This window comes from Lepisosteus oculatus, chromosome 6 (assembly GCF_040954835.1).
Source record: "Lepisosteus oculatus isolate fLepOcu1 chromosome 6, fLepOcu1.hap2, whole genome shotgun sequence".
NCBI classification, from domain to species: Eukaryota; Metazoa; Chordata; class Actinopteri; order Semionotiformes; family Lepisosteidae; genus Lepisosteus; species Lepisosteus oculatus.
The window spans coordinates 23,579,069-23,598,348 of NC_090701.1; the positions used below are offsets into that span (position 1 = coordinate 23,579,069).

The 19,280-nt window shown below is 36.4% G+C and overlaps 1 protein-coding gene across 1 annotated transcript in view; it reads left to right on the forward strand.

Moving 5' to 3' along the window:
* Positions 1–19,280, forward strand: part of malrd1 (MAM and LDL receptor class A domain containing 1) — a 175,606-nt gene that overhangs the window by 117,306 nt on the left and 39,020 nt on the right. Inside the window, exons 38-40 of the mRNA XM_069191079.1 lie at positions 12,127–12,307; positions 16,885–17,013; positions 18,208–18,372. Of these exons, the coding sequence (XP_069047180.1) occupies positions 12,127–12,307; positions 16,885–17,013; positions 18,208–18,372 (475 nt within the window). The remainder of the gene's footprint in view (positions 1–12,126; positions 12,308–16,884; positions 17,014–18,207; positions 18,373–19,280) is intronic.

Consider the following 19,280-nt stretch of genomic DNA (forward strand, 5'->3'; position numbering starts at 1 on the left):
TAAAGCTTCAGTCTTTGAGGAACTAGAAATTTATGGCAGACAATCTGAGCACACACTTGATATGAAGACTGAAAATTGAATATACTATAGTAGCGCACTATGTATTTAAATGTAAAGTCTATGTTCCCGGGAAGATCCTGCCTCACACATTACCATAAAGATTAAAATAAAATGGAAGACTTAAATGGAAAGCCATTAATATTTATGTCAACTTTGATTGTCGTTTATTCAGTAATAACAAAATTGAAAATAAAATTGCAATTAACACGTTACTTGATTTATTCAGTTTTAGCTTTGAGCAGTGCCCTTCTTCTGTAGATGACTTTTTAAAAGGCATTTTGAGTAAAATATGTAATTAACCTGTCAAATAATAAAAGAGAAACAGAACATAGCAAACACAAGAACGTGATAAATATTGTATCATTCCGCCAATTTAGCCTGTTAGTTTTATAATTTAGTAGTTATTTTTTTAAATAAGCAGATATTGGCTTTAACAACATGACTCGGTAGATTGTATCATACTTAAACTACCCTTTGGGTAAACTAAACACATAACAGTTTGCCCACATGAAAGAAATGATTGTGAATGAGGGGACTGACATTTTTAATATTTTGTTTATTAGTTTTGATTTTGTTGTCCTTCTGGACAAGATTTCACATCAGTATCTGGCACCAAGAATGACAGCAAGTGTACTCCCAGAACTCAGTCAATGTAATCCTGTGCTGTTAAGTTGCTATCAGTCGCTACAAGTGGAATTCTGTTGTTTATAAAAACACTCTGGTTCTGTCTGCTTTAGCCTGTTGTACTCAATCAGTGTATGACTGCTAAAGTGAACTAGGCTCCACTCCTGGATTTGACACACACCTTCAAACGTGTTGCTCACGGCATGTCATTCTGTTGCATTTCCGAACATTGGAAAGCACTCTGACCCTGTGTGGTTGTCTCACCTAAATATGTTTAGTGCTCTTCACACAGCTGAACTGCTGATGCCCAGGCTGATACTGTATAACTTGGTGTTTCTGATGCAGTGGAAGTGGCGGTGCAATAATAATCACAACGATTGAGCATGATGGTATGTCAACCTTGACAAGATTTAGTGACTCACGGTGTCCTAGAATTCTAGATCTGTTCTTGATTAACTTTGTTTCGTTGCCACAACTTGCTTTCTCCAGAGAATGAACAACAGTGGATTCTCTTGACCCAGTCTCCATCATACCGCTGGCATGACGGCATTGTTCTCTTCACACAAAGACTGGATGTCTCATGTAGAAAAAAATCTTCTTGAATATCATAAACACAGGAAAGGACCTATAATACAAGCTGTATGGTGTCATCCACCTTATTATAGAATTTGTCAACATTTAGAGAAACGTCAATCAAACTATTTTCTTACCACTTCATGCAATTCAGGGTCACCGGAGCCTATCCTGGCAAGTGGCTGCAAGGCAAGATGTACCCTGAATGGGACTCCAGTCCATTGCTAGGCATACACAGACACAAATACAATCACACCAATTTTCCTAGAAGCGAATTAGCCCATCTGTATGCCATTGGACTGTGGGAGAAAACCAGAGGAAACCCTGGCAAACTTAGAGAAAACATTCCAGCTCCACACAGATAGCACCCCATATCCACAATTGAACCCAGGTCCCCATTTCTGCAGGACACTGATGCTAACTACTGTGCCGATATGCCACCCTTTAGAGAAACCTTGCTTCCCAAAAGGCAATGAAGATGGCTAAATAAAGTCAAAAGGCTCTGAATGAATAACTTTGGCATGCTCTTCATAAAATTCTCTTTTCTAAGCTTCTGTTGGATGCATTCACTGGTTCCAGCACTTCTGAAACCGTGTACTGGAAATGGAGAATGAGTTATAATGTTGACACTTTATTAGGACATTCTAGAACACTACATGTATTCAGTTCTCAATGTAAGAGATGGCTGGCCTTTAATTGGACAGCTCTATCTCTATATTGTAGACTCTCAGACTCATACAATTAGTATTTACAAGCACCTATATAGCTTAAAGTCATTAGCTAGGTTGGAACAATAGAGCTGGTTGAAAGAAACAGATAAGGTCAGAAACCTAGTAAATATTTATAGGACTGTTACATTTCAGAGACATAAGTTACACAGAGACATTTCAATAAAGAAAAGTCAGAACGTTTCCCCAGATAATACAAAAATACTTACTTGGCTCTTTTGCTGTTGTCAGGAAGGTAATTATTTTGTCCCAGAAACAAAAGTAGTCTAAATAGGGATACTTTAACAATTCTTGTAGAGTAAGATTTTCAGTTTGACTCCAACTTTGCTTCAGAAGAAAATATTGTTCTTCCAAGGAAAATAAAACCAATCAGTCTCTCCCTTCTTCTGGCAGTATGTTCCCTCTTAAAGAACCACACTATGTCAATAGGAATTGAAAACTATCCAAGATAAGCAGTACAAAACTGTTTAAAAGCAGTCACTCTAATGAGCCATTATTTGTTATTTGTTAAAAGTGCCAGCAGATTTAACCTACTTGTTAACAAAATCACATAAGAATAAAACCTTTTGCTGTTTCCCCTGAGTACATTTTCACCACTTGTTTACTGAGCATCTAATTTCTATGGGATATACCCTTTACTCTAGCCTTTTTTCTAGAGCTGTTTTTTCAGTTACAGTCTAGATTCTGTCACTGTTTTCACAGTATGAAAGCAATATTTGTCACAGTATGAAAGCATTTCCTTCTACATAAGCAGGTAAAATATTTTTCCATTCCCTCAGCTGTTGCTGTCATTAGTTACAGTATGTCATCAATAAAGAAGAGTAAGAGGCAGAGTTCCTGCTGTCCTTTTTAATAACCAAGCAATTAATCGTTAGTAAAGGGTAGTTTTTGCCAAGTTTTTGCAACTGTGTTGCAAGTTGCTCTTCATGTTTTTATTTAAAATCATGGAAACTAGTTTATATTCCTGTCAAAACTAAGTCTGGGGGAATATAGAAAATGTATGAGAGACTGCAAATAGTCTGTGGTAGATGTCTGAATGAATTGAATGAATAGCTGGTAGGCAAGGAAGGTACAGTAATCCAGGCAAGAAAACACCGTGATCTGTAATAGAATAGTTAATGGGAATTAGAGAGAGAGGGGTCAAGAATGACATGGCTGTTTTTAACAGAGGAGGAGGGAGATGATGCAAAAGGTTTAATTTAAGATGTTGGGAGTGCATCCATGAGAATTAATATGGGAGGAGATATGAATAGCAGTGTGGAAAACAGATGTATCTGAGCATTATCTGCATTGAAGTGGTATGAAAACCTGTGGGAGGATTTCATAGACCTTAGGGAGCACGTCAATTAAAGAGAGGAGTGCAGGGCACTGTAGATTAAGCCGGCCCAGGGACGCCAAATAATGTAGGGAAAACCGGTTCAGGGACGCCAAATATGTAATCATAGTGGCTCTCTGAAGGCACCAGTTCTGTAGGGTTTGGGCATTTACTGAGACAATTATTAATTGTAGCAGTAAATCACAAAGTTGATTCTTTTGATGGCTTTAGAATCCAACCATGCGACATAACTCAAACAACGCACACACACATGTACTAACACACGAGGATACATTTATTAATACATAGAATATGCATGTAAACCTAACAGATCTTATCGAGAGGGTTATCAGAATATAAAAGGTATATATTCAATCAGTTACAAAGTGTTACACATATCAAGAGGACATACGTTCAGTATATCATTCATTAAGACCGTTTCGTAAAGTGAACTTGGTTACAACTTCTACATTAGATACTCAAACAAGTACATAACTCTTAGGAATTAAATTGATATCAACTGGTTGGGATAACAATTGAATTCTCGAGCTGTAATGCATTGAAGTTGAATACTCATCCAATCTTTGGGGATTCAGATCTCCTGCGGGCACAAAGAAACAGTTGCAGGCTGTTGCTGTCCAATCCGCGCTCTCTGGCTACGTGCCAGGCTGTGCTGTGCGGCTTGCGACGGTGCGCTGCTGATGCTCACTGTTGGCTTTAACTAGCAAAGTTTGTGCACAGGAGAAAAGATGACTGTGGGTCCCAGCAAGTCAGGAAGAGGACCGGTTCGTTCCTGATGAAGAGCTTGTTCTGAATAGTAATTCAGCTGTCCACAGTTCCGACCTGTTCACGAGGCCTGCTGCTGGTTACTCTCTGGCAACCTCCACACTAGACTCTTAGAACAAAGGAAAGTTCTGGCACTCGGACACACTGGCCGTTCTGTGGTTGTCCGGGCTGAGTCTCAGGATGGTCAGGAGGGGCGCTGCGAGAATGTCCTGCCCTTGGGATTCTCCTTTGAATTCCCTTTAGAATTGTTGAATCTGAATCTGAAACTGAATCTCAATCTGAATCTGAATCTGAATCTCTCAGGCTCTCTGTGTTGCCTGTTTTTACCTGGAGGAACTTCAGCTCATTGATTGGCTGAAAGTTCCATGGGCATCAGAGTCCCACGTGGGTTACTCGGCCCTACCAGTCCCTGATTGGTTGATCAAGGTGAGATATGAATCACTTAGTCCTGACACTTAGGAATGCAATCCAGATGTCCAACTCGCACTCCCTAGACAGATAGGCACCAATGCATGACCATTGATCATGATAGCCAGGCTTAGCTAAGTGCATCCCCCTTTGGGAGCTGTCCTTATCAAAAGAAAACATCTTGCATGAATAGTTTCTCTGTGGCTGCACCACAGAGATTAACAGAGAAATGGGGCCTCATTTGGGAAGCTCAGAAACACTTAATTCTGCCTTATTATTAAGCCTCGCCGCTACAGCACCCAGCACAGAGCGTTGTGCAACTCCAGTGGGTGCAGAGTATGAGCTGTGCCAGGAAACCTAGTACTTGCAATCAGCAAGTTTGGTGCGGAATCAGGTGTAAGTAGTGCCAGAGATTCCCAGATCAGCAAGTGCTGTCAGAAGGTTAGTGTCAAAGACAGCAGAGAGGTCAAAGACAGATGAAAAGGAAGATACTGTAGCAAAAGCCAGACTAGTAAGAGTCAAACTGCAAGTGCTGACTGAGTTAAATAGAGAAGAGGTGGTGTGCTGCCCTTTTCAGACTTTTAGTGGGGAAGGGGTAAAGAGAGACAAGGCTATAGCTCAGATGAGAAGGTGGGTAGAGAGAGGGTCCTGAATGCATGTTGTAGGTTTTTAGGCCAGGAGCGAAGCGATGGTGACTGAGTCAGAGAAAGGTCTGAAGGAGAAGGAAGAGGAAGAGCCTGTGGAGGACCATGAGGCAGAGGAGTGAGGATTGAGTTGGAGCAGAAAAATAAACTCATTAGCTAAGATGGAGGAAAATGTAGAAGAGCCTCCAGAGATTGTTAGAACAAGACTTGTGATGATTATTGGTAAGATCATTCAGCAGCAAGCACTGAAGAAAAAGATAAGAGAAGGGAACTGGCTTCTAAGGCAAAGGGCATCTTACAGTAGATATCTTCCATTTATTCTCAGCCAGTGTCACCCAGATACAGCTGAAGGAAGCATGCAGAAGAAAGATGAACTACTTTAAAATGTACATCAAAACTAATTTTGTTTCAGGATTACTTAATTTTGTAAGATATATTTTTAAGTTGAATTCAATGTGATTTTTATCTAAATATACTCTTAGAAAAAAATCAAAACAATCTTTATTTGAATGTCACTATGACAGTCGGCACTCAAATGGAAGAGCCTTGAATATAAATTGTTTCATCTTAACAGCACGTTCAATATACTGTAGAAGGGTGCTAGGAGAGTTTATCTGCAATATTTATATTTTTTAATTAATTCTTCCATTTTGATTAATAATTAATACAAATGTTGTACTGTAGAGAATTATATTTGTTTTTTTTAATTAAGCCCTATTTCAGGAATTGTGTTTTTAAAATAGAAATAAATCCCATAGGAAAAAAAATATCTTTCATATCTGAAATTTCTGTTCCATGTATGTGGATGGATTGAAACTAAACATACTTTGGTTAAATGATGAGTTCAATATATCAAATGCAGAATTGCATAACACATTGTGTTCTGGCATTAATAGTTCAAGTACAGAAATTGAGACATTTTCATTCTATGAGAAGATTTTTTTTTTCATTTACAGACTGAGTTTTATTTTATCAGATTAAGCAAAAAGACACTAGACTGCTTTTCTAGTGTGGTTATATTACAGAGCCTAGTGAAAACACTTTTATTAATGTACACTATGAGTATGAAGTAATTAATTTATACAAATACAGATTTATTTAACCTTGATGATTGTATGCATAATGGGGTCAGGAATATGATGTTAAGGGAAATAAATAAAAATAGTTCATTACAAAGCTAAAAAAGCTTACTCTCAGGAGTTATATAACAATTGTAGATTGATTGCATCTGTCCCTGTTTTAGCCTTTGACGATTCAGCAGATTTAAAATTGGGTTCCTTTACAGAGAGCAGTACATTCCATTTGTCATATCAGAACTTACCTTGGCAAATAACAATAAACTGGGTCAGTTATGTAAGGAATTGCGCTATTTAAAAAATTGTAATAGTCCTATTTCGGTTTAAACAATTAATTATGCCATATGTATATTAATCATTGCAAGTAGGTAAAGTTTTCTCAAACACCTTAAATTACTATTTAAATATACTGTATACTTCACATTATGCATTGATGTACTACACTTAATATTCTTTTATAGGAAAAAAAAATAAAATTTGATCTACAACATTGTATAAATGAGTCTTTGCCAAGTAACTAGACCACACTTTTATGATCTATTAGATAGTGTAGCAATAAAGTTCTAACCCCATTCTTAGTCTGTAAATGTAATCTCAATGCTTACCGTAACCCTGCCATAACAAATGAAATGCATATGGTATCCAGGGGCTAATTTCTAAGTGTTCAATAGTAATTTGTGAGTATTTACCACCATTTTGTTAAAATCACATACGTTAAATTAAAATTAAATGTGTTGTTCACACTTGGTCTTTTGTTTACTCTATTGATAAAAAATATTTAGAACATACTCAACAATATACTGTATTGGCAAGATGTTATCATGCTGCAGTGGTGAGTAACAAAAACAGCTTCACATAGGCTACATGTTAATTTATTTTAGGTGCACCTTCAGAACCCTGTTGTATTTTTGAGGCAATTGGGAGATTTATGTTTCATATCTTTTAAATTGCCTCTGTGTGGATTAGTAGCTGTGGGATGACACTCGGGGTCTCACTCAGTTGAGGGTGAGATTCAGAAAACTGGAGTGTTCTTTGTATACAGTATGTAATATTTGTCTCTGAAGTTAACATTACAGCAGAATGTGCTTAATAAAAATTAGAAAGCAACAACCAAAGTCAGATCCAGGCCAAAGAAAACATATCTTAAACATATCTTAATCACATTGTATTCATGTTTCAGTCTTTTCATGACACTCAGCTGTCTTTACCTTTTTTATTTAAGTCTATCCTTCCTTAGCATACCCTAAGACTAAGAACCTTACTGTTTAAATTCCAAGCCTAATAAGTCTACAGCAGGATTACAGCTGTGCCTTTGACTGGCCAATCAATTGATTTGAATGCATATTATATACATATGACCTATGATTGACAAACCCCTGCAGAAGTATCTCAGCAAACTAAATTCCTCACTGTGCTATTGTGCCAGGTACATTAGAAATTGTGTATATAGAAAATGCAAGTCTAAAAAATATGAATGCTTATAAAAAGATTTAAAAATGTTGCATGTACTGTAAGTAACAGAACATCATGAATGCTTAAACAAAGACAATAATGTCCTGCTGTAGTTTCTGTTGCTTTCTACTTAACTCTAATTTACATTGTCATTCTTTGTATGCAGTGTTTGTTCTTTAGATAATTCTTAAACAGTTTTTGAAACAATGCAGGTGTTAGTTTCATCCTAAAAATAATTTTTCGCTTGGTACATGAGTATTTCCTCTTCTCCAACATAAAAATACGTGTGAAAACAGAACCAGACTTACAGTGCATTTTCATCATAGTTATAAATAGGCATAGGTAAGTAGGCCAGTCCTTTATTTAGAATTAGCAACACTGGTTTGTTTCAGTAGTGTTATCATACTGTAGTCCTGGCACAGGCAATGGGGGAAATAGGAAGTGTGTATAATCTGAATCAAAGTAGTATTTATTAATTGTAATAAGTTTGTATCATGTATTAATTATATTTAGTAAACAGTTCACTGACATACAGTATGTATCTATAAGGCCAATATAAAACATTGACTTGATTGTTTGTTATATTCCTTTCACTTTTGTGGACTATTCCTAACACAGAACACAAACCATAACCCCATTTGCAGAATAATAAGAATAATTATACATTAATAATAATAATACTTTTGTATAGGAACAAGTAATAGGTTTATTCCATGCTGAAAAAAGGAAGAGAGAAAACACAACGTTTCGGCCGTGGAGCCTTCTTCAGGTGTGAGAGAGACAAGGCAGTAGGCAAAGGTAATGTAGCGGAACAACAAAGGCTGGCAGGGCGAGAGGCAGGAGCAGGAGACAGAAAGAGAGGCCAATAAAAAGGTGTGAAGTCAGAATAGGTGTGGAGGGGTGTGAAATGAAACTTCCAATGAATGGAGAAAATTTTGTAGAATAGTAGTCTGTCGTTAAGAGAAGAGGGAAGGTGTGATCCTAGTGTGATCATAGGTGTGATCCTATGATCCTACTTTTGTATATACGTTTTCTTTAGCAGTTGATAAATGGCTGACTCTTAGTAGCTGAGGAGATATTTTCATGGCATTTTTTGGGAAATGTTTTTTGTTATGGAATTTTAATTTGAAAGATAGACTATGGGAAGGAATTAGGACATGGAAAGTGGCCAGTGACTCATCTACCCTGCAAATAAAATGTAATTAGATTTCTGTTTTATACATCATTTGGTAATTAATTGCCTATTTTGAATACAGTACAGTTTTTGAAGTGTTTTATGATAGATGCAAATATGGTTAAAGTGATTAGTATTTTTATTTTATAGACCTGTCGATGCTAAGGGTTGGTGCTGCATCAAGCCTAAAATATACAGTATATTTGTACAAAGTATATATTTTTAGTGCTAAAGATAAATTAAATACTTAACTCAGACAATTAAATATACTGTATCCTGTTGAGGCTTGCATCACCAAACAAATGTACTACATGTATAACTCTTTCACTGACATAAGGGAAAAAAACACATCTCTTTAATAAACTGTAATTGAGACTGCGACTCCCACAAGGCCTACAGAACATTTAGCACTTTAGGTGGAGATATGTCACATGGTGGAAGGATTTACGGTCATGCTGGTTTACAGTTTGTGTGTTCTCCCTGTTTCTGCAGAAGTTTTTTTTAGATGGTTCAGTTTCTTCATGCCTATGAAAGACTGGATAGGATAACTGATGTCTCTAAATTATCATAAATCATGTGTGAGTCATTTACAGCACAAATAACAGGAATCCCATCCAGAATATAGTTCCCCAAGCTTCTAGGATATACTGGAAACAGATGGCTGGTTGAGACAAATTGTCCTGTGTCCCCACCAAACTTGCATCCTAATAAAATACGAAATGCCCCTATATTATGGAAGAACAGAACAAGATCAAAAGTGATGGATTTGTATTTGCACAATGCAATGTACACATAAAGCCCTGCAATCAACAGCTATAGAAAATCTACACAACCTGCTCTTAATGAATATACAGTATATAAGGTTTTAAACCAAGGACTTTTTGATGGAAGGAGAATTACAACCTATAATTTCTTAGAAGCCATACACAGTTAGCCAATACACTGAACAATAAGGTTAAAAAATAAAATGACAAGAAAAAAATCAGAGTATCTCAAAAAAGTGCCGCTGTCAGTATTTTATATAATTTGATTATATAATTTAGATATAAAACTATTAGCAACTTCTTTCATGATTTGACAGATGACAAATCCTAGTAAACTACTGTAAGTGTTGAATATTCAGCTGGCTTATATAGAAATACATTTAAAACAAATTTTAATATTCTCCAGCTCCAAGCTATTGCCTTACCAATGCAAGACTGATACTTTATCTAGCAAAAAGCATATGATCAATGACACATATTCTAAAAATTAATCTGTACTTCGGCTCACACAGAAGGATTTGAAGAAATATTTTTTTCAAGTCTAAGATATGGAAAATGTATTCTCAAAGAATTAGTATATATTATATTTCAAGGGGAGAAGCAGGGGTTAGTTGGAGAAAAGAGCACCCAGACCACACGGGGGAGCCCAGGTGGCCGACTGGGTTGGCTGACTCGACAGCCTGCGGGGCATGAAAACATGAACACCCCTGACTCACGGAGAGTCACTTTGAGAGGACCTGCCTCACCACTGGGAGCTAGGCCCTCAGGGGATAGAAAGGGAAGAGGAAGACTCCCATGAGAGTCACTTTGAGAGGTGCTGTCTCACGTCCAGGCGCTGCTCTCAGGGGATAGAAAGGAGGAGATAGCCCCTTGACTCGCTGAGAGTCGCGTGAGATGCCCTGCTTTACGACTGGGAATGAATCCCTCAAGGGGGCAGAGAAGGAACCCCTGACTGGAGAAATCACTTTAAAAGGCAAAGCTCGAGGGGGTGAGAATGAAGAGAAAGCTGCTCAAGAAGGAAGTGAACGAAGTCCCCCGACTCGCTCAGAGTCGCTTTGAGGCGCTGCCTCGCAACTGGGATAAACCCTCAGGGGACCGAGGGAACAAGAATTAGTAAGTTCGAGTTCCCGGAAATAATGTGGCCGGGGATCCCCTCTAGCTCACGCTTGAGAACCTCCCCAGAAAGGGTCAAGGTGGCGCTGCCATCCCAAGGTTGGGGTGGGGCTTAACTTCCCCCCCAGAGGAAACCTGGATGCAAACGAACATGAGAGAAAGAGGAGGAGGGAATTTAAAAACGCTAGACATATGTGTTAGCAGGATTAGGGTTTAAATAGGAAAGAGATAATTAAATGAGAGAGGAAAGGGCGGAGCTCCTCCCGCTTCTCCCCTAGAACTCCACCTATCGGTTTCTATTTAATTAATTACTAAAAAGTTGTAGGAAAATAACAGAAACAGGCTATTTCAAACTATTTAATACACATTTTTATCATGCCTTGGCACTGTGATTGAAAGGGCAGCTCCATTTATTAATGTTATTTTAACGTATACCAGGTACTGTATAATAAAATGATAATATATTGTTAATCGCATTTAGTCCTTATCCACTTTGGGCTGTTGCACTTCAGTTGATTCACCCCAACGATAACTGATTTGAAATCATTAAATGTTTGCCCAATAGTTCCAAGTTTATTCATTTTCTTTCTTTTTCTTTGTTTCTTTTATTCCATAATACACTGTACAGTAAGTACAGTAATGTAATTTCGCACATTCTTGCAATGTACAACATATACAACAAATTTAGAAATTTCAAGAATATTAAAACAATTTGTGATCAGTATTACATACTTGTATACAGTATGTATCTCGGGTATGTGGTGCATCGTACTGTACTAGTAAGGGACAGGGTATTCTCCCTGTTAAATACAAATTTGCCATTGTACCTAACCAACATGGACAGTTCCCTCTACAAGAAACTTCAAATAGGTTTGAGGTAAACGTCAAGTTGTTAATCCATGTCGTGCCGATATTACATTCTCCTTAAAGGCGAAGTCTAATAGTGTAACTCACTGTATCCATTTGACTATCTTATTGCAGAGATATTATGGTCATTTTGTTGTTTTGATGGATGATTTTGTTTTGTTGTTCCTGCAAACCAATGAAGTTGAGCCAAATGAGTTTTGTGTTCTTCAGACTAACCAGACTGTTTTAATAAACTTTCATAGCAACACATTACTGCTCTCGGAGCCTAGGGGAAATGAATGTTTTACAAAACCGAGAAAACATTTCTGCTCAGACCACTAACTGTAAAAACAAATATGTATTGAATATTGTATGCTAAATTTGGAATTATTACTCTTCAAGCACACACAATTCCAATTATATAACAAAATAAAAATCAATACCACATACAGTATGTCTGGTACTAAAATATCTATTTGTCTGTTGTGTTGGAATTAGGAATTTATTAGAAGCAATCATTTCAAAGCATTACAGTAAGATAACCAGGAAGCTATTTCTTTTAGACAGATAAGGGTCTCACTGAAGTGTGGAACAAGACTGGGAACCAGGGAGAAAAATGGAACAAAGCTGTGGTGCCCCTGAGGAAGATGAGGAATTTTGAACTTATCTTCCTGGGAATTCGATCCAGAGATCTCAGTGGGGGAGCTGCTATCGATGACTTGGAATTTATCAACTGCGCACCAAGTAGGTGTTATTTTATTCTTTGTGCCTCTGTTACTGTATTTGTTAAATAATGCCCTTGAAACTCTGAGAACATAACCAGCAAATACAATAGATCAGTTGATCTGATCAGTTAAAAGTTTTCTTATTTCAACTGATGAAGCAATTTCTCACTTTTCGACAATCTGCTGTATATTGAGGATGCTAGTGCAGAATGGCTGCCATCATCTTATTACCTACAGTATTTTGTCACGCAAGTGTGTTCTGCACTTCAGTGTAGGTTAAGTAGGTCCCCTCCTGCCAAGAACTGTGGAATGAACAGAACTGTGTAGATGCAAGGAATTATTATTTTATTTGCCAATACACTTTTCCTCATTTTGAAGTAATGGTTAAAAATATAGTTTTACGACTATGCAGTAAGTCTTACCTTGAAAATCTCAAGGCAGCCTAACTGGTGATTCAAAAAGACCAGAAAATGCTTAATGTTCAGTACCCTGACAGATGCATGACTGGGTGTAAAACAGATGCATTTCAAGACTTTTACTTAGGTAACCATGTGATGACAAGATGTGCAGAACCACAGAAATTTGCTGGAGTGCCATTATCTGAAGGTACGCAGTTGTAAAACTGCGTGTCCTGCAGTCAGTCATTAGCCACTCATGAGACCAATACCAATAATCCTGAACTGTTACTTATTCTTTCTGTAGTGATATCAAATATATGTCATGGAGGTTGCTGTTTCCTCCAGGATTCCTGAGCTTCTGGGCTGGGTAGGGTGTAACATTGCTCCAGAGAATTTTATCATACTTGTACAATGATTCTTCAACTATATGGATCAAAACACAATAACTGGAATAAAAAAGTTATCTCTGAATTTAAAATGATCTCTGGAGCATATCACTCTACTGAGACAGCACTGAGTGACATACTTTAACGTACCCTATGCTTTTGTAACATACCCTATGCTGGGTTGACTCATCAGAGAAATGAGAGAGTAATGAGACATCTCGACTTAGATTGGACGCCCTACTTTTGAACAGGGGTTTGCATGTGTCATTTCCATATGTTCAAAAAACAAAATAGAGTAGTTAATAAGGATGTACAGTATATAAGCTGTTGAAGTAGGTAGCTACATCAACATGCATCAACATGCTTAGGCTGCAAACAAACAAGTAAAGGTTTATTCCATGCTGAAAAGAGAAGAGTGAAGTGAAGCCTTCTTCAGGTATGAGAGAGAGAGGAGAACTGGCAGTTGATAAAGTATGGGAGAACAAAATACTTGGAGAGAAGCAGTTTAGACACTCAGGTGGTGTCGAGAGAGTTTAAGAGAGGTGTAAAAAAAACAAAATACAGTAGTTAATAAGGATGTACTGTATACTGTATAAGATGTTGATGAGGTGTTAAGTCAAAAAGTCAAAATCTGCAAATGAATAGATAGGATTAGAAGGAAACTGATTTGTTGTTGAGAGAAGGGAAAAGGTGTGAACTAGGTTTTGGATGTCTTTCTGCAATAGTTTGAGGTTTCCTTTCAGCATGGAATAAACATTTACTTGTTCCTACTGTATATATAAACTGTGTCTTATACTAATTCTGATTTTTGAGGCTGAAGTAGTGAGACCTTTAAAGTTCATGATGATTTTAAAGAAAAAGAAATGCTTGTAAATGAAAGATTATTTCTACTTATTGTTGTGTGAGAAGAGAACAATAAGAAGTATTTCCTTCATGGGAACTAAGAGGTTGAAGTGAATATGACAAAGAATGTAAGAATGTAATGTGTTATGCACAATGAGAGATCATAAAGTTCATACTGTAATACATCAAAGACATCTGAAATGCTCTTTGAACCTCTAAATTAACTTTTTATTACTAGAAGTTGTATTATTTCAGTTGTAGTTTTTTACCAGATTTAAATTAATTTTTGTGACATTTTGGAATAAAAGCTGGTTAATTTCTTACACTGAAATTGCATTTTCTTTGGTGGAGTTAATGCCAGCTGTGCCTTGTCACTTTCTTTTTGCATCCATCCTTTCATTTTCTACCCACTTTATCCAATATAGGGTCACAGGGGTGCCTGAAATCATTATATTGAAATAATATACATTTCCAAAATGAGTTTTACAAATTCAGTTTGCCTTGATCACTTGAGTTAGTGAAGCAATTACAAAAGCAATTCTGTAATAACAATGAAATAATAACAATTTAGTAAATCTTAGAGTGAGACTAAAGTTTTAAAGTTAATTTATACTTTTTGTAAGTTTATTTAAAATTAACATGGTGTACAAATTAGACCCCCAGAATGCACAAAATGTCTTGAACAATTATATTTTGAGCACATCATATCATTTTGTCCTTTGATTTTAGTACAATCAAAGTTGTGCTGCATTATTTCACGTTAAATTAGTATATCCCTCACCTTGATCTCATTTATTTAGTTTTATTTAGTGAAATCATATCTCAGTTTATCTAGTTCTCTGTTTTATTATATACAGTATAATAAACTATGGGTCATTTTTATCAATGTATATACAGTGTATTTGTTACAGTATACATTGTTGCAGTACATATTTACAGTAGATATATACTGATATAAATATATCTGTAACATGGTAGTCTGTTGATTGAGAAGATATTTTTGCAAACCAATTTTTTAAATTGTCTAATAACTAGCAGGACAACTAGTACCGTTGCATTTTTTTGTCCTCTGGCAAAGTAATTCATAGCAAACAAACATTTATGCTATAATTATTAATTTTTTAACATTCATAAAACATGATTACACTGCTGTAATTAAGCAGTACTTCTATTTCCTGAATGACAAACAGAGAAGCCTTGAATCATATAGAAATAAACACCTCTCCTGATGCATAAGTACCTTTCCTTTGAAAATAAATTAATTCAATTCAAATTACTCTGTAAAGACTCATTATGCAAAGAGTTACTAAGACATACAGTGCCTTAAAAAGTTTTAAAATTGTATTAAACCCGATGCTGAAAATGTCCTTATCTTTAAATATTATAATGAAACAACATTTGTGCCTTACAGTTTTTAAAGTAGTTGAAAAAAGTCTGAGAGAGAGAAAGAACAGATTCAAAATCTGTGTCAGTTCCTTGACTACTTCTCTCAAAGGATAATTTTTTTACAGTAATTAGAATAGTTGTTTCTAATAATGCCAGCATTGTACACACACAACATTATCTTCTCATTTAATATCATTTAACAAAAAACATGTTTAGCACTTGACATGGTACTGATTAGTTGACATTCTTATAATCTGTGCAGCTTGTTTCCATTCCCCTGGCAGCAGAACATCCTGTAGATGAAAACAGCCATCACACGGATGGCAAGTTCAGGAAAGGGTAGCACACTCCTGTCCGTCTCTCAGGGTGGCCTACTATTGTGGGTGACAAGCCCTGGCAATGGAAGTGATTTGATCTCAGGCAGTGATGATAGCCTCGTCCTCCAGTCTGTGGCTTGCATGTTCATCCTTGGTCATTTGGGAGTCGTCCATTTCCTAGTTTACTGTGGCAATGAATTCCTCTCATTCACCCTCAGGTCTGGGAACAGTAATTCCTCTTTCATAGGCAAAGGTTTCTGCAGCTTCTTCCCACGCTGACAGAATGGGCAATGACACATGCCTTGACAGCTCCCTTTTTTAGGCTTAGAGTTGTGAGTTCTGCTTCTTTCTTTTGAGCCTAACAATGATTGAGACTCTTTAGCTCTGTAGGAGATTGGTAGAGCCAGGCAAGATCTGCCATCTTGTCTAGACCTGCCATCCTCCCACACCACCCAAGAAAAAAAAATCTTTAAGGTTTCGACACCAGTTAGTGGACATACAGTACAGTATGAAAACAATTAGTGTGACTTCTCTACCCTGCAATCTCACAACACTCCATATGGATCCTGTGCATTCTTTCTTGTGAGCTTCTTCTGTTTCCAAAACAAGCTCTCTATGATCTCTAAATTCCATGAACATGTCAATTTAGGATTTAAGATTATCTGATCTGGAGGCATTTTTAATGTGAAATCAATTAAGAATATTTTATATTTCAAATATATACTAGCTTAAATTCTGTAGTATTTGGTTCTTTTCAATAAACATTTAAAGGCCTTCTTATTCTTAGTTCTTTTGTTAACCTGCTCACTTAAGAACTGCAGCATCTTGTTTTTCCTTCTGAAGCCTCTAAAAAACAGAGTAAATCTTGGTACAAAGTGATTTTTCTTTTTTTCTGTGACTATAGTCAAGCTTATCTTGCATTATGCTTCTTTGTTTTACGATACCACATAATACTGTCTAAGGTTATGCGCACTACTTGTCTTCCCCTTTCTAAGATGTATTGTACTGAAATCAAAAAGCTTGAAGGCCCTTATTTGTACAGTAGCTAATAGTCAAGGTGACTCAAAAAGGTCTCATCTGTTAAGTGCTCCAGGTGTAAAATATTCTGTGATACCTTAATTGATAAAAAAAAATCATGGCCAAAAAAAGCTTGAGAACTGTTTTATTGCTTAAAAATAAATGTTAGAAAACTCAAGAAAATGTGTTTAAATGTGAAACAATCCTCTTAATGAGTGGGCTTTGATTGTAGATCCTTCTCTTTTTCAGATGCAGAGCTGCCAGGGTCATGTCCAGAAGTCACAGACTTCATGTGTCAGAATGGCAAGTGTGTTGAGTCCCATGTTGTGTGTGACTACAAACCAGACTGTGAAGATGAATCAGATGAATTAGACTGTGGTAAGTACCTCTGGATTGCTCAAGTTAAGGTTTAAATATACATGTTTCATTGAAGCTGTAAAAAAGCCTTATTGTGTGAAAATTGAGTTGTCCAAACTCCCTTTACCACGTTATCATCTCTTGCAGTGTTTGGTCTGTCTGTACAGTATGTTGGGGTCTCCACACAGGGTCTCAATCTGAATAGTATCTCCAAATATATCTCATATAAATCATGTTTCATTAAACTGGGAACACTTAGGTTATTGACCAATTAAGCAAACATGAAAATTCTTGAAAACTGAAAGATATTCAGGTACTTTTTCAAAATGATCATTAATTGCTGGTTAGCTCTAAAACTTTCTGGATTGGATTCTCCAGCACCAGGTGCTCTCCATTGAAGTCCTTAGACTTCACATGAAAAAATGATAAGCCTATCCCTTTATTAGCTGTAAATATCACTGTTTGACTACAGTATGTGTTTCAGTTGTATTGAAAATAATGTTTTTAAAACAAAGAATTATGCATTCACTCTGAAGACCTCTTAGAGCCAGAGAGCAAAAAATTGTGAAGTACAGTACACAAGTACATAATTTACAGCACATTTCTTTTGTACAAATAAAAAATCCTAAACTAATAATTCTAGTGACTGATCGTAACAAGGTCCCTTAAAGTTTTCTATACAACATTTATAACAGATAGACTTAGATTAGATAGCAAAAAGTTATATACAGTATGTCATTTGACGTGCAAGGTTTTGAGCAGCTTGTAGAAATATTATTATTTGACTTACTGTACAACTTTATCTCATGCAACTTAAAGCAGTGGTAAGCAGTGAAATGATGCAGTACATTAAATATGCAATAAGTGGCTAAACAGCAGTGCAGAGCAGTCAGTAGGTGACAGGTGACAGCTGACTGGAGGATCTGCCAGTATAATTAAAGCAAAGATCTCTGAGGTGGCACCGATAGGTGGTGACAGAGTCTTCATGTTCTCTGACAGTTACATCCACCATAAAAAGAGGACATGGGAGATAGGAGAACAATTAAAACTATTTTTAAATTAGGTCAAGATTTTTGTGAAGTATTTTAAGATTTTTAAATACTGAGTACGATGCCTCTGTAATTTGGCAGAATCCCAATATAAAGAAATATTATCAAGCATATTTTTGAAAGATTTGTAAAACATTACTTTGACTGATGTGTTGATCACTTTCAGGTCATATTCTGGGTTCCCCTGGTGCCTGCAATTTCAATATGCCAAGCACAGAGTCCTGGGAGGCAGTGTGTCATTTAACTCAGAATGGCAATGATGATTTTGATTGGAAGATAGGCAGCAGGACAGAGACAGAAGGAACAGGACCAACTGCTGACCACAGCCCAGGTACATCTGCCAGTTCTCTTTAAAACGACCCTCTTCTTTACATACACTAGAGCTCACAACTTTTAGAGCAAACAAAACATTGGAAAAAACGAAAACTTCAAAAATCAAATGTGGCCACATCAACATAATTACAAATAACTGCTTATGTGTCAGTTTTTGTTTTGTTGTTTGTGTGTTTTCTCACCTTTTTTCTCTGTCAATTTTTATGTTACAAAAAGCTGCCATCCAACTAAAATAATCAGGCTTGAGAACCAGGACACATATCATAGCCTTAAAAAAGTTGAGTCTGTCGTTGAAGTGAAAAAAAAAGTTTTAAATAATATTAGTGTGAAAAACAACTCACTTGCACTAAGTTCCAGCCTTAGGGGAACAATCTTATGTGTATTTATTACTTACTTGGGTGTCAAACACTAGTTCTGGAGAGTCACGTTCCAGAATGTTTTATGAGCCACCCTTAAATCATTAATTTATAGATTTATAAAAACAAATTTGCTTACTATATTAATATAACCATTAATAATTTGAAGAATTGTAATACTTTGAAAAATATAGTAGAAATTTACAATAAGACTATAGTGGTGTCCAAAGGTATTTGTTTGAGCTTGGGATCATATATAAAAACAATAAGATATTTAAAATATTAGGTATTATGATGCAAAAATGATATTAAAATCCCCTCTGGGCAGAAATATATTATGTAGTGCGTTTCTCTTCTGAATCATTATGTGCAGGAAATAAGGTGTTGTGAGCTTTGTGGGGAGGTTTTCCCAGCAAAGGAAATTAGAACATTCTTTTATTTATTAGAAAAAACATTCTGTGGTCTCAGGCTTGTATAGCTAACTAGGAAAGAAAATATTCATACAGAAAGCTACAGAGCTAGAACAAAAGCATGGCACCCGAATGACACA